Raw genomic sequence first — 22,932 nt, 5'->3', positions numbered from 1 at the left:
AATATGGGACAGGGTCAATGAGGAGAAATGGTTCAAGGAGGCAGGTCAGTAGTAGAACTCTAAAGAAAAAACTAACTGTTCTAGCTTCGTAAAATTTCCACATAAGGGGACACAGGTTTGAAAATTCAGTGTTTTGACGTACAGCTGACCATACCCAGACATCCCCCTGTCCCGGCTCCCACAAACAAAGCCTGTCCTCTAACACCGACCTGTCCATGTCCGCTTCCGGGAGGAGGTCATAACAGCCCTCTGTATAGTCGTTCTGCAAGCCCTGGCGGTCGGGGAAGTAGTCGGTGGTGAGCGGGAGGCACGCCGGAGTAGTGAGAGACTTCCAGTCCACTCCCACTGTGCAACAGAAGCCTGGCACTACAGGGGGAGCAGACAGTGTCAGAACTGCCTCGTGTAAACAGGGGGGAAAGGTACGTGTGGTCACCATGGCAGGCGTCGGACGGGTGTGGGAATTGGGGAGTAAAGAGAGGAGAAGAAGAGGGGATGGGGGGAAAAGTTCACGGTGAAAGGTGGTAAAATTACCAGGCAAGGGATGGGGAGGGAGAAAGAGAAAGAAACAGTTTGTTAGACAATGCAGTGCGCGTGCTTATTCAATCCCATCATGCAAATAGGATTCACAGCTGATACTTTTCATTTTCTGCTGATCGTAAGCTACAAGCTGCAACGCCAGGGAGGTTACCGCAGGGCAGGGCAGGCAGTTATACATGGAAGCAAATCAACATTCCAAGAGTGGAAGAGAACTCAAGCCGGAGCCTCTCCTGAGGACTGCAGAGTGGCTGGGTGGGGAAAAGAAGGGAGCTCAGCCAGATTTTGGAGCGAACAGCACACGGTGGCAGAATTCAGGAATACTTTCAGAATTGCAAAAATAAGTCACAGATCCAAAAGGGTAGGAGGAGAAATCAAGGCCAGAACTTTAGGTGACAGAGTTTAACAATCTAGAAATGAAAGCTTCAGTTGGTAGAGTGGGCCTGACCACATGGGTCTGCCCCAAATTGCCTGCTCTTTGGTTAAAGCATGGTCTCTCCACCTCAGCACTAGTGAGATTTTCGACCAGATTATTCTTGGTTGTGCGGAGCTGTCCCGTGCATTGCAGGATGTTGAGCAGCATTCCTGGACTCTCCGCACTAGATGCCAGTGGCATCTCCTGGCTGTGAAAACCAAAAATGTCTGCAGACACTGCCACATGTCCCCTGCGGGGACAAAACTCATCACTAGTTGAAAAATCACTGAGTTAAAGGAATAGGGCAGTTACCTCTTTAAGTTATTTATGTGAAGAATGTTTTTCAAATCTCTATACGAGGGAACCATGTGAAGCAGAAACACTCCGTGCCTCTGCCTGAGTCCCGAGTGGCATCCTCATACACCTTATCTTTGCACAGCACTCCGTGGCTTTCAGGGTGGTATACCTCTCATTTCCTCTGCCCTCGCACTGCTCTTCGGAGCAGATGTGCTGACATCACATCATCAACCCCTAACACTTAGCCAAGCCGAACCTCTCAGAGTTTACAGGACCAACAGTCTCTGTGCATGAATCTTTCCACCATCTCGTGACAGACACACACTACCCAGTACAATAGGGTCCCACTGAATTCGGAGTTAGAGGACAAGAAGAGGACTTGTATGCCAAGTCACAGCAGGAAACATGTCCTATGTAGCACCATTGCTTTGGGGAAGGTGACCTGACCTGCAACAGGCCTAACTACATGGTACATATAACAGTTTGTCTGTTAAGAGGACCTAACATGCAACTTACCCTCTTAACGATTTTTTAAGTGTACGTACAATACAGTGTCATTAACTTAGGCACAATGTCGTACAGCAGATCTCTAGAACTTATTCATTTTGCGTAACTGAAACTTTATGTCCACTGATTAGCAACACCCCATTTCCACTTCCCCCCCAAGCTCCTGGCAACTACCATTCCACTCTCTCATTCTATGAGTTTGACTGTACACAAGTCTTGTTAACTCACTAACACTTCAAGAATTCAAAACATAGCCCAGAACAGCCTAATTAATCACCCCCAATATCTCCATACGGCAAAGGAGGGAGTCAGCTCATTCCTACCTCCTAGTTAATTAAAACCAGTACCACAGGAAGACACCTGATCAAAGCCACGGGGGGAAGCCAGAAACAGAAGATAGTTATATCTTTATGCCCTCTTAGATTGTTCTGGTCCTCGTCAGCTTCCCGACTCTCAGGATTATAAAACCTTTCAGAAATGTTTTCTGCTGGCATATACCAAGATACAGAGAATTTAAATGCCTGGTCCAAGATACCACGGTGAGAAAGGTTCCCGATTCTTAGTTTAATGATGTTCTTTCATTGGGGAGCGTGTGGCCTCTTTTCTAACTCCAGTAGCTTCAGCCCTACAAAGACCTCTCACGAGGTTCCACTTCAGAACCATTAAATTAACAATATACACAGATTACGAAATCCAGTGCTTGGGTTGTATAGAAGAAACAGGCTCATCTATTCATTGCTGGCAGCTTCCTAGAAAATAATCAATCTGCCAGCTATACTTTGGGGAAGATATTCCAAGGATCTGAACCAAAAGAAAAAAATACACCAACTGCACCATGCATTCCATCTGCTTTATATGCTATTGCAAAAAAACTAGCAACCACTCAAATGGCCACCAATAAGAAATTATTATTCGAACTATGATACAGTAATTTGTTTGATCTTGCCACTAAAAATGAGTAATATGAGGGACCTGAAGAAGTCGCGAAAGGAATATTAAGTTAATAATCATAAGTGGGAACAAAAAACTCAGTGATGTATATCCACTGATCACAGCTAAGGAAAATAAAGTCTATTAGGTAGGACTTTTTTTCTGGTATTTTGCTATTATAGATATTTAGATATTCTCTTAAATACAGTCCACCCTTGAACAACAAAGATTTGAACTGCACTGGGTCCATTTACACGTGGATTCTTTTCAACAAATACTATAAATGTATTTTCCTTATGATTTTCTTAATTACATTTTCTTTTCTTTAACTTACCTTATTGTGAGAATACAGTATATACATACAACATAAAAAATATGTGTTAATGTTTATGTTATCGGTATGGATTCTGTACAACAGGAGGCTATGGATAGTTAAGTTCTGGGGGAGTCAAAAGTTATATGCAGATTTTCAACTACATGGGGGTCGGCACGCCAACCCCCACATGGTTCAAGGGACAGTTGTATTTAGATGTTCAGCTACTTCAATAGACAAGGATGATAAAAACAAATGCAACCCAAACATTTTCAGCTACAAGTATGTAAACAGTTCCAGTTCTTATTACTTTTTTCCAACTTTTCCCAAAGACATCATAAAGGGCTAAGGCCAACTCTGGACTGGCACAAAGGTTTCCTGGGAATTCCATTACCCTTCCCATGATCCTCTGAATTACATTGCAGACCAGGTTATTTGGCTACTCCTTTCTCGCCCACTTTCCATCGGATAGGCTGAAGAGTCTTCCCTTGCCCCTTACACTGCCTTCTGGAACCCCAGAGCCATGTGGACTTCCAAACCACTCTCTTCCCACAGGCTCCCCCTCTTGCTTTCTCATGCTTGGACCACCCCACACCCCCACCACCTTTCCACCTTCCCCAGTCAGCCGCCCACTTACTTGGGTCTGGAGAGGTAGAAACATTGTCCTCTAGAGAATCCTTATTCTGGGTCCTAGGATTCATACCTATGGAAAAACGAAAACAACTTGTTTTCAGTGAGGATCATTCTTCAAAAAAGTTCTGACCAGTTGTGGTTAAAAAAAAGATCAAAACTGTAGCTAAAAATAAAATTGTGTACCAAGTACAAAATCTGTACTGAGTATTTCCAATAGCACAAATGAATCAAAGAAAAATGAGCAATCTAAAATTTGGGAATGAGCCAGAACTTCATTCTGAGGTTATCAATACTAGTCTTTGCCCAATGAGACCGTTGGCATAAGCAAACACATACACACACACACACACAAGCAAAAAGCAACTTACCACTTATATTAAGAAAAGGAATGTATTTCAAAATCATTTCAACTAATTAGAGGAATCTATAGCAAACATAAAATGACCTATTTAAATTCAGTCCACTCAACAGTCATCTTCGGGAATTTTCTTCCCCAAATCATGGCTGTCTGAAGTATAACATCAACACTCACTACTTTAAGAGAAAAAAAAACAGTGATTTTACCTACTGGGCTGACAGGAAAACAAAGATTCTTTCAAATGCCACTTATTGACTGAAAACTAATAGAACTGATTTTAAAACACACATTCCAACATTTAAATATCCCTTTCAAAATATATATATTTACCAGAAAATTATGATATTATATAAAGGACTGGAAAGATCCTCACCAAACTGTCAACAGTGGCTATCTTTAAGAAGAAAGCTGGAGGAGGTAGCAGAGGGTAAATGAGAACTTGTGCTTTTTATTCTGTGTCATCTGAATATTTTATAACAAAAATAAACATTTATAAATCCCTTGTAAAATCTTCGAGAAGACAAGCTACAACCTGGGAGAAAGTATAAATCACACATCTGACATAGGCCTTGTATCCAGAACATATAAAGAACTCTGAAAACTCAGGAGCAACAAAACAAACAACTCGATGAGAAAACAGGCAAAAGATTTGAACAGACATTTCACCGAACAACATATACAGAAGGCAAATAAGCACATGAGAAGTTGCTCAACATCATTAGTCATTAGAGAAATGACACATTAAAAGCAGTGACATACCTCTACAAACCTTTCTGAATGGCTAAAATGACAGGTCACACCAAGTGCTGGCAAGGGTGTGGAGTAACAGAAACCCTTATCCAGTGATGGGAGAGAAATGCAAAATGGTACTCCACTTTGGAAAACAGTATTGCAGTTCCTTTAAAAGTTAAACATCTATTTATCATTTGACCCAGCAATTCCACTTGTAGGAAATGACCAAAGAGAAATGAAAATTTATGTTCACACAAAAACCTATTATGTAAATGCTTAAAATGGCTTTATTCAGTTGCCACAACCTGGAAACAACCCAAACGTCTTTCAACAGGTGAAGGGATAAACAAACTAGTACATTCACACAATGAAATACGACTTGACAATAAAAAGTAATGAACATTACTACGTATACATGCAACAACTTACAAGAATCTCAAGAGCATTATGCCGAGTGAAAGAAACCAGACTCAAAAAGCTACCTACTGTATGATTCCAAGTGCATGACATGCTGGGAAAGGCAAAACTAAAGGGAGAGAGAACAGATATCAGTGGGTGCAAAGAGGTGGGGAGGGGTTGAATACAAAGGGGCAGCACAAAGGAATTTGGGGGTAACGAAATGTTCTGTATCTTGATGTATTTGTTGGTAGTTATGAATCTATGAAATTGTCAAATCTCATATGACTGCAGACTACACAGTGAATTTTACTGCATGTAAATTTAAAAATTAATAATTTTTTTTTAATTTAAAAAGATGATGTAATTTGGCCAAACAGTTTTAGCACCTCTTTTTTGGAACTGTCCCCAGCACTGTTAAGTAACTTACTGAAGATCACACACTAAGTAGGTAAAACCTGACTATCCATCTGAGTATCAGTTTTCAGCTACTGGAAATGTTATCTGTTCTTTGTCAACAGACAAAAGCCATTTGGAGCTAAATTATCTGAAAAAGCTATCTTGGCTGATTATATCCATTTTCACAAAAACACAAAGCATGACTATAAAGCAGGAACAAGGTGGATTTTCAAGTTCAGCCTAAGAACTGGTATGAAAGAAATGACAAAATTGGCAATCTCAAAACATTCTGAGCAATAGGAGAATTATTAAATTATTAAATACATTACGTCACAGGTTTGGATGCTAACTTTGTTCATTAGATCACCCCTTTTTGGGGGAGGGGGTAAGAAAACCCAATCTAGACTTGGTGTATAAGAAGTGAAACTCTTACACTTACAATGGCACGAGCAAAGGGTACTCAGAGCAGCTTTGGCTCCCAGGCCAAAAGCAGATTTGGGCCGTTTCTAGTGGATACAAGCACATTCAAGGCAACCAGCCTCTTATGCTACACACATATGCGTGCACGCACGCACACACACACTTATTTTAAATAAACAGCAATGAAAAAAGTGTAAAGAAATAAGTATTTTAAGGGCTTCCACAAAGCTTCCACACAGCTTCCTTGCATTCCAATTCACTGTCCCGCCCACCAGCTCTGCCTTGGAAGCTGATTTTCAGTCACAGATGTGATGTTGGCATGTGAAGAGCCCCAACAACCTGAGAGGACATAGGTGAGACCTCCTGGTCAGTCAGCTATGCTCCGACCTGACATTTGGGAACGAACCTCACAGAGTTCCAAGCCTGACACACAACGTGGGGAGCCAAAGCTGAGAACAGTCATCTCGCTTCTGTCTTTTCTGACAGCTGTTCAGAGTCAAGAAATCTCAACCTGTTTTCTGGTTGGTAACCTTAGGCCAAAACAGGGTGGAGCCTTCGGGCTGACTCCTGGGGACATCTGCAGCCTGTGCCTCGGGCAAGTCATTTCCCTTCTCTGGGTCACAGAGGTGGCACTTAGCCATAAAAACCCAACCTGGGCTGGATAAGTGACTCCGAGGCCTTCTCCTGGCCTCCGTGTGCTACAACTTACTTTTTACTTTAGCTCTCAGGTCAAATCTGCTGCATGGACCTAATGCTCAACAGAAACACCGAGTTGCAGATTCTGAGTCCCAATACCAGATAAAGAAAACATGGCACCACTTATTTTCTTTTTCAAAATTCTCTGGAGCACTTACCCCAAAAAAGGGAAGGACACTGACTAACAAGTCTTATAAACTGGTGCCCAGTTAAACAAACAGAGGGATAAAATCTATCCGCCTGGTCCCTCCAACTACCTGGTCCCTGCTGGGCAGCATGTGAAAAACAAGTGAATAGTACAGGTGAGGCCCCAGCTAACAGCGCTCAAAATGAATTTCAACGGGCCGGGAGGCCAGGACAGAAACCCACAGAGACATCCCTCCTGTGAATCGTGACTCGCGTATGAATCAAGTCCAAATGCAGGAGAAAATCTGAGTCATGACTGAGTGCCTGCAGATGGTACAAACTGTCAAGCCCAGGAGGCGAGGGTGGGGTCACAGATAAGGTCTTCCTGTTTCTTTTCTATTAATATTTTTTTAATGAAATGCTAGCTAGTTGTTTAGACCCCACCTTGGACCCAATGTGACATTTTGCCCTTAAGGAATCAGATCTACTCTTGATCCTTACAACTTTGTGAGGCAGGCAGGAGAAGATCTTTGTGCCCATTATACAGATGAAGAACCTGAGGCTCAGCAAAGGTTAAAGGCTAAACTCCAAAGGCAAGAGGAGCAGGGCTGGGGACTATGTTCTGATCGTTTTCATCACAGCATGCTCCCTCATCTACCCTCATCTATATCATAACTTAGCTCACATGTTCAAAGCACACGGTATCACTGGAACCACTCAAAGACTAGCTCCCTGTGAGATGGCTTTCCTTTCACGGTTGTTACCCCACATGGAAGTGCTTCAAATAGAATCCCAAGTGAATGACAAGCCAGAGCTCCCTAAGGTGAGGAGAATCGGTGTCTTAATTATTTTGTTTCTTCTCAGGCCTTAGCACAGTGCCTAGAGTCCAAGAAACATTTCTGGAATGGATAAGAGTTTAATGAGTATGAAGAAAGCAAACCATATTCCATGAGGATTGAGGATGGCTTGAAAGTAAAGTCAATTCAAAACCAAGCAAGGCAGAAAAAGACTGTCTGATTCTTTGAGGAAAGGAATCCAGTTAATTGTTCAACAAGGTTATCAGAGAATGAAGAAAGACATTCTTCAGTAAAGAGAAAGCTAACCTCAGAAGGCTTTTAGCATTCATTCAACAACCTGATAAGTGCCAGGAACTGTTTTAAGTTCTGGAGATACAGCCATGTAAAACAGGAACAAAAATCCCTGTGCTCGTAGAGCTTATAATAAAAATATATAACAAAATTAAAAGATCTACTATGTCAAGTGGTACTGTAGAGAAACATTAGGGAGGGAGAAGACAGGTGAGAAGATGAGTGCCAGAGTAGACAGTGGCAATTCAGGGAAGACCTGAAGAAAGAGAGCAAGCTGCAGGTAGGTGGTCATATAATTTACCATCCGACCCACCTTTGAGAGTGAAAGGGGACACTAATAATAATCATATAGGTCAATGACTGGTCATATAGACAAACCAGGACTGTCGTGGGCAAACTCAGAGATATGGACCTCAGCCATGAAGCTCTCCGGTGTAAGGGCACAGCAGAGGGGAGAGCAAGAGAAAGGACTTGAGATTCAGATGTGCCTGATATATTTGGGGAATCATGAGCGTGAAGTATGAAGGGAAAGCAGGAGAAGAGGCCTGAGTGACAAGAGGCCACATGAAGCAGGGGCTCTGTCGGCTACTGCAATGCCTTTGGCTTTTACTCCGAGTGCGATGGGAAGCCCGCAGAGGCTTTTGTGCAGATGTTTCATGATCTGACTTCTGTTTTTGAAGCATGGCTCTCAATTGCAGTGCTGGAAATAAACTATATGGAAGAGCAAAAGGAAGAAGCTGAGAGATCAGTCAGCAGGTTATTGAGACAATCGAGGCAAAAGATGGTATCTTCTACTGGGCTAGGACTGGTGGAGGTTATGAGCGATGGTAAGATTCTGGCTATGTCCTGAAGGTAAATCTGACATTAATTGGTTATTGCATATGGTAACAAAGATGAGAATGATTTTATCTCATTTCTTTCTGTGGCTAGCTAGCATTATTGATAAGGAAACACAAGAGCAAAGATGGGAGTTCAATTCCCACGTGAGACCAATGCTACAGCCCTCCTCCAGAAGACCTCTGGCCCCTTTGAAAACACATGCTACTACTAATAAAATTAAATTAAAAAAAGAAAACACACGCTACTGGTCATAAAGGGACTGGGCAAGAGTAAAGATGACCCTATTTAACTGTATCACTCTAACAAGGAAAAAAAAAAAACAAGGTGCCCACCCCTTCTTTAAGAAGCTAAACATTCTAGAACATATTTATGTAATTGAACACTCGCACACCAATCAGCATCATTTTGTGGATCATTCAAATGCTTCTCTCATACCGCAGCTTGGTCTTAGAAGTATAGGTTCCTCTGTCAATAAATGTGCTAAGCTCTTTCAGTCTAGTGGAGAGACAAACATGGAAACAAACAGTGGGATCACGACGTGCCAAGTGGTACAACTGGCTTATGCATGTGAAACTATGTGGAAACATGCCCGACATCTCCTGGAGGGCTTCAAGAAGAGTGAGAAGCACCAGGGAGGGCTTCAAAGAGGAGCTACTGTTGGAGCAGATTCATAAAGACAGCTGACATTTCCCAGGCAGAGACAGGGGATGAAGACAGGGGAGGTGCATATTCTATACAGAGGGACTAGTCTATGCAGAGATATGAGGGCAGGGAACCAACCACACTGTTCCCCTCTGGGCCTCTCCTGATTGTATTTATGGGGGTGGGTTTGCCCACTTCACACACAGTTGAAAGCTCTTCTAGAGCAGAAACTACTCCTGCTCTGGCCCTGGTGCTGCTGCCCTCAACACCGAGCTCATAAGCCGCCCTCAATCACAGCTCCTTGACATACTGGTGATAAATGTGGCTTGACCAACATGTTCTTGGCTAAAAATGTAATGTGCAGCCCATTTATAATGCCATGCATTATAAAGCACTGCTTCTAAATAGGTCACCCAAAATTGTGGCTGAAATGATCCCAAAATAGACGTGGCCCTGCTTTTCTGGTCCCCGTGTCATTTCTAGATGTAAGCCTGCTCTGGGCATCCCAACTCTGTTACCTTTTTTTTTTAACTTTTATTTATTTTAAGTGTGTTTTTCCAGGACCCATCAGCTCCAAGTCAAGTAGTTGTTTCAATCTAGTTGTGGAGGGCGCAGCTCACAGTGGCCCATGTGGGGATCGAACCAGCAACCTTGTTGTTAAGAGCACTGCGCTCCAACCAACAGAGCTAACTGGCCGCTCTGTTACCTCTTGGATTGGTTACCTGAACCACTGTTGCTAAGCAGGTTGACAGAAAGTTCTTCAGTTCCGCTGAAGTTCAAGAAGGACATGTCGTCACCAGGCTGGCGGGAGGTGCTGTGCCTGCAGAGAACAGAGCCCAGCCACCTGGCTTAACGCACAGCATCACCTCTTCTATCCTGCTCACCCTGTGTCCCAGGGGTTTTTATCAAAAACAGGCCTGAATATTCGGCCGCATAGGCTGGCAACCACTGGGATCCCTATCACAGGCCACAGCACTTGGTTTGTGTGCCAGCTCTGGCCTCCTGTGACAGGGCCCTCCCGCCCTAGCACCTTAGCTGCCATTGCCACACTAGATCGCCTGACCTTTCTGTCCTAAGCCTCCTCCTGCTAACTCCGACAGGAGAATATGAAGTACTTGAACAGAGGTACCAAGTTAATCTGGTAAAGATGGTCACACCCTGTCTGTATCCCTGTATCCATCCCATTGGATATCCATCCCATTGGATGTTGAGATGGGTGGCAAGGGGCCAAAGACTGCTCTTTGCAAAGTGTTTCCTAAAGTATCACAGTGAGTCTAGGTGTCACCTGGGCTCATGCTTGTCAAGACTTAAATGACTCTCTTCCTACACTGAATCTCTTTGGATGCTTGTAACACATTCAGAACTCTGATTCAAGAAGTTGTTTCTATAAACACAGGCCTTGATCTCCATTGCTTTCAGCATTAACTTCTTCTAAACTCAACAGTAGAATTTCTCAATGACCAAAATGACAAAAGTCGTAGCCTGACTGGAAAAAAACACATAGCATAAATCACCTATCTCAGCACCATTTTCACCTTTGACTGAGGATTAGAAAACATTCATGTTTGAAGTTTACAAAGCATGCTCTGAATTAAACCTAAAGCTAAAGCAGGGCCTAGGTAACATCTCTCGCAAAACTGTTAGCCTGTTTGCTTTGCACTTGGCCCAACGACGGGAATGACTGACAAAGGAAGGCCTCGACCTCATCTGCAAGTCTTCTAAACATGACATTTGTCAGTGGTCTGCTCTGCACATTGTCCTGGCTGCTGCAGAGTGTTCTCCAAGTGCCATCCAGAGCCCTATGCACATTCTCACCTTCCAGCAGCTTCATGATATGCTAACTCCAGCAGCTCTGCAGAGGAGTGAGTGGGATCCCTCTGCCCGCTGCCCTGCAGCTCCGCCATATTCTGTCGGGTCTGGTGATGGATCTGGATGGCCTCTCCGGACGGTCCTACCCAGATAAAGATCCACTGAGCATCAGTCCCCCCCGACAGCTAGTTCTGTGCACTTGGCTTCAATCTCCCTCCTTTCCAGCTGCTGGGATACAGGTGTTGGAGAGAGCACCCCACAGACGACACACAGAGAGGAATGTTATACATATGACCCTCTGGCTCCCACACGGGACGGCTTCTCTTCTGAGCAGGACTCATCCTCCTGTGGGGCCTCATGTTCATCATATTTAAGAGCCTCTGTCTTGTGCATGTCAACTGCGACGCCACAGAGAAATACAGACGTACAGGAGGCAAGGGCCCTTCCCAGGAGAGATAACACAAACTAAACAAAAAGGAACACACAAGTGAAACATCAGTGACTCTGTTCATACATAAGACAACAACTGTGACTTTAAGAAGCAGAGGCTGCAAAGGTGCAAAAAAAGACATCGAATAAGAGATAAATGAGAATTAGTCAAGTCTAATTGCTTCCTGGAGAAAGAGAAGTGTCAGAGCTGAGTGTTAAAGTTAGTAGGCCCTGAAGCAGAGGCTATCTTGGTAGAAGAAACAATCCATGCAAAACCCCAAATGTGGAAGAGGGAAGACATATGCAGGAGAAGACCAGATTAGCTTGGGGAAGAAAAGAACCTCTGAGCGTGGGACTGAGGAGACGGAACACTGGGGAGCCTGGCAAAGGAGGGCCTCAGCAATTGGAGGGCCCGGCGGGCAGGAGGATGCAGGTTTGGAGAATATTGTTTTAGTAAAGAAGTTGAAAAGCACCGAATTGCATTGGGAGGAAAAGCACAAAAGCAAGAAGAGCTGAGGATATCGGAAGAAGTATCAATAGTTCTTGTAAGAGAACTTGAAGAGAGCCAGTAGGAATAACAACAGAAAGAGAAAGACACCAGAAAGAAACAAGTTGTGTCACTGATTATGGCAGAGCTAGGCGGGAGGGGTTTGGGAAGGACCCCCAAATACAGCCAAAAGAACCATGTTCATTGCTCACTCACTTAACTTTTAACACTAAAAACAAGCACAAAAAAATAATATTTAGACATTTCCAAGCATTCAGGACTGGCTTCCATGGAAAAACCCTGGAGTTTAATGCATCTGTTCCTTCCCAGCCCAATAAGAGCCCATTAAGCTGAAGTTTAATTTTAGCAATAGCTTTATAGAACCTTACTGTCACCTTTAGGAAAGAATACAGATCAAAAAGGACAGGCTGGGAAATACAGTGAATTTGGAGGAAAAACCTTTTTTTTTTTTTTCCAGTTGTCAGAGACCCCTGAGGCAGAACAAAGGAACGCAACTGGGTAACCAAAACAGTACTGTCAGTATTCAGAGCGAGACAGGAGAGGAAGGAATGAACAAGAAGGCCAGACATTAGTCTTAGGAAAGAAAGCAGGTGGTAAAGCACAGTCTTTTCAAATAGAAAAACAGAAGCCCTCAGGCCGATACAGCTAATTCCAGTTACAAAGCCCATTCCCAGGTGTGCCCCCAGGACCCCCACAGGAACCTCTGGGCAGGCAAAGTGGGCATGGTTATCCCCACCTTACAGGCGGGGCACCAGAGGTACAGAGAAGTTTAGATACTTGACCAAGGCCACGTGGGTGATTAGTGCTCCCAGTCCAGGACTCTTTCCTGAGCCACCAACTTACCCACAGGAAAAGTGTGCATCCAGCGCCTTCTGTTGGACGTGAGCTTCATGGGCATTCGAGAGGGGGCAAAGGGGTTGATGAGCGCCCGCTGGGGTGTGTATCCCCCAGGTCGAACGTGCAGCATGGACTCTGCGCTGCCTACGTGGAACCTCCCCGGCGCGCTGGAGTCTCGCTGCGATGGCTCCATCATGTTCTCCAGGATGTCTGCCAGTTATCGTAGAGTTGAGGCACGAAGAGAGAGCACAGAGCCACAATGAAACCTGAACTAGGCAGACCGATTGGCCAAGGCTGACGGGAACCTTGGACATCATATATGTTAGGCAGGGAGGGAAATAAGTAAAATTGCCAAACTAAAGAAATGAAACATTGGGTTTGTTTACTTTTTAAATACTTAGGAGAAGGGAGTTCTCGTCTCCAAGCTAGTGGCCCAATGAAGCCACATCCAAACCTAAATGGGGAGGATAACATAGCACCTGGAGACCCTGGACTGGAAGCTACATACAACGAGTGAATGGTAGGACTTGAGTAGCCTCACTTTAAGATGGGGTGGGTACATTCTGTATGTGGGAAGGACGATAAAAATATAGTATATTGGTGACCAGAGGGCAGACCCTGGCAGAGACAGTCCATAGTCCATGTGTTCGCTAAACCTGTTTGATTTTCCTCTTTTGTGCGCGCGCGCGTGCACACACACACACACACATACACACACTATAGTTTCTAGCCCCTCTGCACTGGAGCCAAATAACCCAGCCAACTTCCAACCAATTGAACACAGGTGGAAATGACATGCTCCCAATGAAAACCTAGATTACAAATATCTCTGCATATGATGTCCACTTCTTTTCCCCTGCTGTGGCCACTTTGGATACCAGTGTTGACGATCATGGCATCCCAGGATGAAAGAAGCCTGGGTGGATCAGAAACCCGTCCCACTGACTCAGTGGCCTGGAACATAAGTAAGCAATGAAACGTTTTTGTTGTTAAAAAATAAATAAATAAATAAATAAAAAATCCTGGGAGAAAAGAATAAGGAAATGTATCCAGCCTTGACCAGGCACAGCAATGACATGGTAGTTAGACTTGACCTGCCCCATCCAATGGCAGACAGGTCCATATTATGGAGATGGAGGCAGCCTGCTAACCTGAGTGGATAAAAGAGCTAAAACCCACAACCAACTCCCCTTGTGCACATCCCATGTTCACTAAGTTACACCTAGGCTGTGGGTCCAGCAGATGCAAATTCCATGGCATCAAGGACTCTGTCCTGTCCTCCATCATCTGTCCAACAAGAGCGTCGTATGTAGTAATATTTAATTCCTCAAGCTGATTTACATGCAAGAATAGAACATTCAGATCTCCATGAAAGCTGTATTGTTCATTGTAAATTATTGAACTGATGCTCCAGTGTACCAAATAAAAAAGAATGTGGTCTAGTTTGTTACCATGGAAATAAAAGGAGAAAACCCAATTAAAATATATGAGTACATACTTTGAAAAGGATGAAAAACAGGGACACAGTGGGTCAAAAATATATGTAGAGGAAAGAAGAAATGTTTCCTATGTTACACTGAGTGGGTAGGTGGGTGAGAATCCCTAAAAAAACAGGAAACTAAAGGCCTATAGATGTTATTGCCTTATAATAGTCCAGTGAATTGCTTATTGGCTGTTCTAATAAACTCCCAAATTGAAATCAACTCTACTATTCAGATGATTTTTAAGAAAACTGTTTTCAAAGTTACTTGGATTAAGAGCAACATCATCTCCGCAGAGATCTGGCTTTTAAAGATTTTTAAAGGGTTGTTTAGTTTAATTCAGCTTTTGAGACAGACCCTTCTAAGAATATTTTCAGCAAAATGGGAGTACCGTCATGTAAACTTAAAAATTCCCAGAAGGTGGGAAAAAGCTAACCTAGAAATTCCCATATGTCTTAAAATTCTTTTGAATACTAACTAATTAATCTAACATAGATGATTTACTACAGTCATGTAATTAAATATCTGTTCCTTTCTCTTTCAGAATTTCCTTTCTATACTTTGAACCAGTGAAAAACAAAACAAAACAAAACAAAAGAACCTTTCTCTCAGCAGTCAAAAATTTTCCTAGGTCCTTGGCACAGTGTGTATGGTACCTAATGGATGCCCTGCTCCTCTGTCCTGAGGCCCTGCCAATGGCTTCCCCTTCAACGTGCTGGGTCATGGAAAACACTCCCTGCCCTTTGGGAATCCTTCCCATGCAACAGAAGGCAGCTGTGTATACATAACATTCCTAAGTCAGTGATCAAGTCAGGAGGGCTATGCTTCCATTTAGATAACATTCTTGAAATAATGAAATTATGGAGGAGTAATTAGTGGGAGGGTGTGGCACGAGGGAGCCTAGCTATGATGAAATAATTCTGGATTTTAACTGTGGTAGTGGCTACAGAAACCTATATATGTGATAAAACTGCACATACACACACACACACACACACACACACAGACTGCATATAAACTGATGAAACCTGAATAAGTTCTGTGTATCTTACCCATGTCATTTTCCTGCTTTTGATACTATACTCGAGTTAGGATGTCACCACCGGGGAAAATGAGCGAAAGGTACACAGGACCTCCCTGTATATTTTTCACGATTTCCCATATATCCATAATTATTTCAAAATGAAAAGCTTAAAAAGTAAGGAGGGGCCTGTACAATCTAGTTGTAGGTGCTGTTGGATGGGAAAGATAAGACACAGGAAAAGCAGCACCTGTGCTCCTTAGCGCAAGCCAGGTAAACAGGTAACTCCACAGGAGAAATCTTAAAGTGGAATATAGGACAGAGGCTGTTTTAAGTATAGCACAAATGTAAATGATAAGGAAATAAGCAAACACCTTTGACCCTGGGCCTAAGAAAAGCTCTACATTAACATATGGAAAGGTATACATGACAGGAAGAAAGGGTACAGACAAAACTAGTGTAATACATACCGCTAAAGCGATTCGTATTCATTACACTGGCATGGAAATAAGTAAAATGTGGGACTTACACTCCACACCTGGCCACACACCCCCATCCCTCACTACAGGAAGTTGTGCCCCACTCTGATCAGCTGTGCCCCCGCCCGAGCTTCAGCTCTGACCTCGAGTGCTGGTGTAGCCCAAGGAGCTGCTGACTTCATACTGGTGCAGGTGGGGGTGTGGGATCATCAGGATGTTGGCACTCCTGCCCAGGGAGCTGTCATCAGAAGCCTGGCTCCTCACTTCCTCACTGGGCAGCGCACGGTTGGGCATGGAAGGGCTGGATGAGACGTCACAGGAGCTGGCACTCTTTCGACTGTGACTTTCCCTTTCTCGCACAGACCTGACCAGAGAGGGACAAGTTACCACCAAGTAAGGGAGGTACTTACTGCCCCACCTAGAGTCAAAACTATAAAACCCGTCACCAGCCCAAGCTACTTGGGAAACCGATTAACAAAAATCCCCAACAAGATCTATGAGTGGGAAATCATATAGGAGGTACTTTGCCCTGAGCAGCTTGTAAAAAAGGGGAGAAATGATGGACAGTTCTCAAATGGCTGAAGTCCTGGGATCATAGCTGTAAAGAAATGATTGCAGAGGATTGACCCCACCGATAAATCTCACGTCACTGAAAATGAGGTAATCAGACATGCTATGAGGTGATGCAAGAGAAAGTACAAAGTGCCATCTGAAGAGTCTTCTTGTAACAAAAACCAAACCTAAATCTGATCAAACCTCTAGAGATAATTGCCAGTTTACAGGAAATTCAGAGTACAGAGGTCAAGTTAAACTTTATAAGGAAACAATCAGTCAAATGAAGAAAGCAAGACATTCACCAGTCATTGAAAAAAGACATTACAACCAAATGCAACATATGCATCTTCTTTAGATCCCAATTCAAACAAAACAACTATAAAAACACATTTTTGAAACAATTGGGAAATCTGAATATGGCCTGGGTATCAGAAGATATTAAGGAATTAGTGTTAATTTTGTTACCAGTAATAGGTAACAATGTGATAATGGAATTTTTTTAAAATTCTTATTTGTTAGAGACAAGAGGACACATATATGGCCAACAGACATATGAAAAGATGCTCAGTGTCACTAATCATCAGAGAATTGCAAATAAAAACCACAATGAGATAATTACCTCACACGTGTCAGAATGGCCACCATCAATAAATCAATAAACAACAAGTACTGGCGAGGATGTGGAGAAAAGCAAACCCTTGTGCACTGCTGGGATTACAAATTGGTGCAGTCACTATGGAAAATAGTATGGAAGTTCCTCAAAAAATTAAAAATAGAACTATCATATGTCCCAGCAATTCTACTCCAAATGGCCCAGCAATTCTACTCCAAAACACTAACTCAAAATGATATATGCACCCCTATGTTCACTGCAGCGTCATTCACAATAGCCAAGATATGGAAACAACCAAAATGTCCATCAATAGACGATTGGATAAAGAAGAGGTGGTACATTTATACAATGGAATATTACTCTGCCATACAAGAGAACGAAATCTTACCATTTCCAACAACATGGATGGACCTAGAGGGTATTATGCTTAGTGAAATAAGTCAGATGGAGAAAGACAAATACCGTATGATCTCACTTATAGGTGGAATCTAAAGAACAGAATAAATGAACAAACAAAGCAGAAATAGACTCATAGGTACAGAGCACAAACGGATGGCTGCTAGAAGGAAGGGGGGTTGGGGAGATGGGTGAGAAAGGTAAAAGGATTAGTAAGTACAAATTGGTACTCACCAAATAGTCATGGGGAGGTGAAATACAGTGTGGGGAATACAATCAGTAATAGTGTAACAACTGCATAGTATCAGATGGGTACCTGACTTATCGGGGCGGAGGGTCACTTCCTAAATTATATAAATACCTAACCACTCCACTGTACGCCTGAAACTAATATAAAATAACATTTCATTTCAACTATAATTTAAAAATATATGTATAATCACGGGATGTAAAGTACAGCACAGAGAGTGTAGTCAATGGTATTGAAATAGCTGTGTACAAGTGTCAGGGGTAGTACACTTGTTGAGGTTTTCACTTTGTGAGGTGTGTAATCACTATGCTGTTTTTGTACAACTGAAAATAATTTTTAAAAATCGAAAAAATTAAATAAAAATATATAAAATGTTTGGGAAGTGATGAAATAAGACTGACAACACATTGATAACTATTCATTACACTGGTCTCTCTATTTGAACATACTTGCACATTTCCTTAATAGAAGTTTAAAAAAGAGTATATCCTCATTAAAATACAAAACTCCCTCAGCGGAAAACTTCTGAAAGCAGTAGGAAGAAGGATTAGAAGGCGAGAAGCCCAATGGGTAGGAAAAATCCAGAACGAAAGAGTCAGCAACCATCGATAGGGTTGCCCTTCTGACATCACAGCTGTTCTCTTTCCACCTGGAAGGAGTTTGTTTTAAGTAGGAGCTTAAATAGAGCCTGAAAATAGATCCCAAAGGCTGAATACATCTTCATTATTTCAACAGTAAATATTTGAGCACAGTATAGGCTCAACCCTGCCCCGGGGACAAAGCACTGATTGAGACATGGTCTGGGCCCTCAAGAACACACAACCTGGGTGTCTAAAACACCAGGTCTTGTCATCTTTGATTAGGAAAAAGAAAACCAAGAATCTCGAACTATGAAAGCATTTTAAGATCAGCACTCCTGAGCCCCTAAGCAGAGTCTGTGTACAGGAGCTGCTGTTAACAGTACTTATTCTGAGCTGCAAACATTGCAAACATGTGTCAAGATGAGACATTAGGATGGGATGAGGGAAAAGGACAGAAAACAATCACGTAGCCACTATGAGCTTATTTGTCACAATGTGAAGAGACAGAATATTGTTTCAATCAGTTGTGCTTAGATAAACTTGCATATTTAATAAATCTGGTAAATGTGGTCAACCAGGAAAAAAATAAACTAGAATTGTTTCACACGTTAATAATAAATTTCTATGTAATGAACTAAGCATAACATCCAAGACTATAAAGTATTAGAAGAAAATATAAAATACATATCTCTAACCTTGGGGTAGAGCTTTCTCATACAAGACCCAGAAATGAATATATTGGTAAATCTGGTTATGTCACAATTACTATATGACCAAAACACCATGGAGCAAATCTAACAAGCAGGAATGAAAGGAAAAAAAAAATTCTCTTGCCCTTTGCGAATAACAAACCTTAAATAAACTCTGGGCCCTAGGACCTATATATATTAGTGATAGCCCAGTGAGAAGATTCCGGTAACTCTGAATTGCTTCTCTTGGCTAGAAAAAGCAGAGCACTCTCCTTATTTGAGGACAATACTTCATAGCAAACATAGCCAACAAAATGGCTGATCCAGAGAATCTGAGAACAGAATCTCTAATGATCTACATGGTATAGCTTCCATTTGGCTAATTTTAATTGAAAACATTTTCAAGGTTGCTCTCATGACCTCAGGTTTTCCTTAAGCCAATTTTATATCCACCCCAAAATGAATCTGGCAGGAAACCTGCAGGTGGCGAGGCGCTGAGCCCGGGATGGGCCTGGCAGCCTGAACACTTGAGCGTCGTAGGCATCATAATCTACTTGGATGGGAAGGGCGTTCTCAGATTCTTTTGGCGTCCCAAGAGCTGAAATACATAAATACAAATTGTCATCAAAACACACTTCAACCACATGCCTTCAGAGGGTCTTCCTCAAACTCTGCAAAGCACAGGTGATTGTCATCATGTCCCCTGGAAAAAATGAGACAATAACCCTTCATCGGGTTGAGATTTAATGACACATACGTCAAAGGAAGTAAAAATAGTATAGAGCACTCAGTAAAGCCAAGGGGATGGCAGTATTTTATTCTTCTGTAATCCCACTTTTAAAATATGATCTTAATATGTATGCTTAGAACTTCGAAACTTTCTACCTGACCCCTACATTTGACCTTTGTATGAGAAAGAAAACAAGGTTTTATCATTATCCATTTTGCAGTTGACAGGACAAAAATATACAAGGTGGTTAAGGGACCTTTCAAAGATCACACAAGGAAAACTGAGGTCTCCCAACTTGGCTGTGAACTTTTTATGCAACCTCACATAATCTTGCTGCCGTGAGTTAACTGACTCTCGGCAAAAAAAGATGAAAGGAGAAAAATACTCACACGTATCACGGCCATTTTTTGCTTTCTCAGAGACAGGCTGTAAAATTAAATGTTAGAGAATCAATCACTCCCTTCTCTGCTGGAATAGAAATTATCACAAGGCACAGTAATGCAAGTAGCTGCTCCCCAGGGCAGAGACCGTATCTTACCCCTCACTGTAACGGGTGGAAAAACAGGAGCTAACACCAGACATATACCTACTGTGGTGTCAAGCCCTGCTAGGTCCTTTATTTCCCACCACAAATCTTGTTCACTCTCACAACTCTATCCAGTGGGGGCAAGGACCCCACTTCACAGGTGAGGATATTCAATTTTAGAAAGAATAAGGGACTTGCTCAAAGTCACACAATTACTAGGTGGCAGAGCCAAAGTCCAAGCCCAGCCTTCAGACTCGGCCAACCCACTGGTGTGTGTGTCCTACCATGACTAGGTTCCACCTGACCCCAAACCCTGTATGCTTGCTTCGCTTCACTATGGTGCGCTCACCTGTCTGCCTATACCTGTTAAGAGCTGAGCACTTGACAGATCGCCCATTTTGCTGAAATAGAGTGCGACGGTAGAGAGAAAACGAAAAGAATTACCATTTTCTAGTAAAATAAATCCTTTTTTTCAGGCCCCTTTAACCTTTCATAACATTTTAACTTTCCAAATGATCATGTTGCAGATGATCCACCATGTCCCACGTTGCCAAGAATGATTGTGGTGATGGTATAAACTTCAGAAAGCAAGAGAAGGACCTTTCTGGGCAGAGTCCCATTCTCCCAGCACTCCTCTACTTGACATGGCCTATTCCACCAAATTAACATTTTCCCTATTAAAACAATAACATTAGCCAACCCCCCCTAAAGAGGGAAGAAGTGGCCCTGAAACTACTAACAAAACAGTCACCATGGGCAACTTTCAGAGTTCGGCTCTGCTAGAAATACGCAGATGGATGACAGCACCCTTGTGTGGGGCCAATATACATAACAGCCTATTTTTATCTTCATATAACATTAAAAAGGCTTTTTCAGATTCTTAGAAGTAGCATTTCTATTGGCTGCAAACATTTCCTATCAAGTGGATATTTCATGGTTTATTTAGCCATTTCCCTATTATTTTCAACTTGTCACTATTAGGAATAAAACTAGACCAAGATCTATTCATATTCAATATCCTCAATTATTTCCTTAGGCCACATGGCCAAAAATGTAAGTATCTGGTCAAATGGCATGACCGTTTGCACTGCTCTTGATACACATAGTTGAATTGCTTTCTGTAAGTATTGGATACCAACCAGGTACGCAAGCACCAACTTCGCCACACTTATTTCCTGCATTTGATATAATTAGTAATGAGTCTGAAATTTATTTGGTAAGCAAAAACTGAATCCCCATGCTTGTTTGAATCTGCCGTTCTTTAAGTACTGCTAAGATGTGATCTTTTTTTTTTTTTTAAGATGTGATCTTTTTATCGTATTTCCACTTTGCTGCAACGTGTCCATGTGTTTGTTCCTATCAGTATCTCAGAGGTCTCAGTATCTGAACCAATCACATCATAGTAAAAATAGATCTTTTATTATTAAAGAACTTAAAATAGTTCTTTGTCATATTTTTGCCAAAGGTATTTCTTATATCTGGGGAGTTTGCCTTGTTATTTATTTAACGTGGAAAATCATAAAGTTCTTAGACAGTTTCTTAAACTCATTTATCACCCTGAAGGGGAAGGGAGGATCTCAGGACCAAATTAACCACATGGGTGTGTGACAGTCTCTGAAGGCTCTGCTGATTGGTGACACCTACCTTCTTTCCTGCCAGTTTTATCCGTGGGGTAAAACTATTACAGAAGAGCTGGCTTTTGGATGTGTAGAAACTGTAAAAGAAACACACAAGGTTATTAATCTAAACCCCTTTCATTTTAAACCTCAACAGTTGAAATCCCAGCCATGGATCAGCCCTCTCGTGAATGGCTTTATCTCAGGCTTCACTGGTCTTCAATTTTAACTTCTTCTGTAACTGCTATAAAACATTAATTATGCTTCCTTTTTTTATTACGTTTTCAATTGTGTTCTACTCTTTTTCCCCCCATAAATTGTTTCATGCTAGTCCTGATTCCTAACTGGATTAGAATCTCCTCCTTAGGGCAGAGATAAATCTATTTACACCACAATACTTTTTCACCTACATACTTGGCATGATGCTGGGGGACCAAGGGAGGTCCTTATCATTCCTTGATTGATCAGCACTTACTAAGCAAGAACAAACCACGCAAGAAAAGAAAAAGGTGGCATTCAAGAAACGATGGCAGAAACCATTAAGTCCAAATCCCTCTGAAAATCATCTTACTGTAGCCATGACAGGCACACAAGAAAACTGGAGAACCAACCTTGCCCTGGGTATGTTGAATGAATGAGTGAACAGAGGCTGTGAACCCTTTTGTATTCCTTAGGCATCTCTGTATTCCTTTTTTTAATCTACAATTAATTTGTGCTAAAAGTGTTTTGAATATTGACCAATCCCCACCTTCCATCATAACTCTGATCATAAGGGGGGAAAAAAAGGCAGTGTCAATAGTAACCAGTGGGGTGTGGGGCAATCCTAGTGACACATTAAGTGCGAAAGAACATAAGAATACTGCCGCACTGAGACCTGGAGTCCAACCAGCCGCTGGGACTCGGCCTCTCATAGTGCTACCAAGGAAAGTACCAGGTAGAGGAGGCTACTCTCTTTCGAGACATTAACTGTAAAAGAGTTGAATGGCAAAGTGATATCAGCCAGAAGAATGAGTTTCTATTAGATTGAACCGTATGAAATTGCTATTTGAAGGTGAAAAACAGTCTAATATCATAATTTCAAATGGT

At 42.3% G+C, this 22,932-nt stretch overlaps 1 protein-coding gene across 1 annotated transcript in view; it reads right to left on the bottom strand.

Annotated features, from left to right (window-relative positions):
- The window catches only part of DEPDC5 (DEP domain containing 5, GATOR1 subcomplex subunit), a 108,992-nt gene that overhangs the window by 49,827 nt on the left and 36,233 nt on the right, over positions 1-22,932 (bottom strand). Inside the window, exons 18-26 of the mRNA XM_033097641.1 lie at positions 21,875-21,944; positions 20,094-20,130; positions 19,452-19,572; positions 16,034-16,254; positions 12,916-13,119; positions 11,142-11,277; positions 10,049-10,146; positions 3,634-3,699; positions 210-366 (exon numbers count right to left, since the gene is read on the bottom strand). Coding sequence (XP_032953532.1) covers positions 210-366; positions 3,634-3,699; positions 10,049-10,146; positions 11,142-11,277; positions 12,916-13,119; positions 16,034-16,254; positions 19,452-19,572; positions 20,094-20,130; positions 21,875-21,944 — 1,110 coding nt within the window. The remainder of the gene's footprint in view (positions 1-209; positions 367-3,633; positions 3,700-10,048; positions 10,147-11,141; positions 11,278-12,915; positions 13,120-16,033; positions 16,255-19,451; positions 19,573-20,093; positions 20,131-21,874; positions 21,945-22,932) is intronic.

This window comes from Rhinolophus ferrumequinum, chromosome 25 (assembly GCF_004115265.2).
Source record: "Rhinolophus ferrumequinum isolate MPI-CBG mRhiFer1 chromosome 25, mRhiFer1_v1.p, whole genome shotgun sequence".
Lineage (NCBI taxonomy): Eukaryota > Metazoa > Chordata > Mammalia > Chiroptera > Rhinolophidae > Rhinolophus > Rhinolophus ferrumequinum.
The sequence above is the reverse complement of the archived record's forward strand: the minus strand, read 5'-3'. Positions and strand labels throughout refer to the sequence as shown.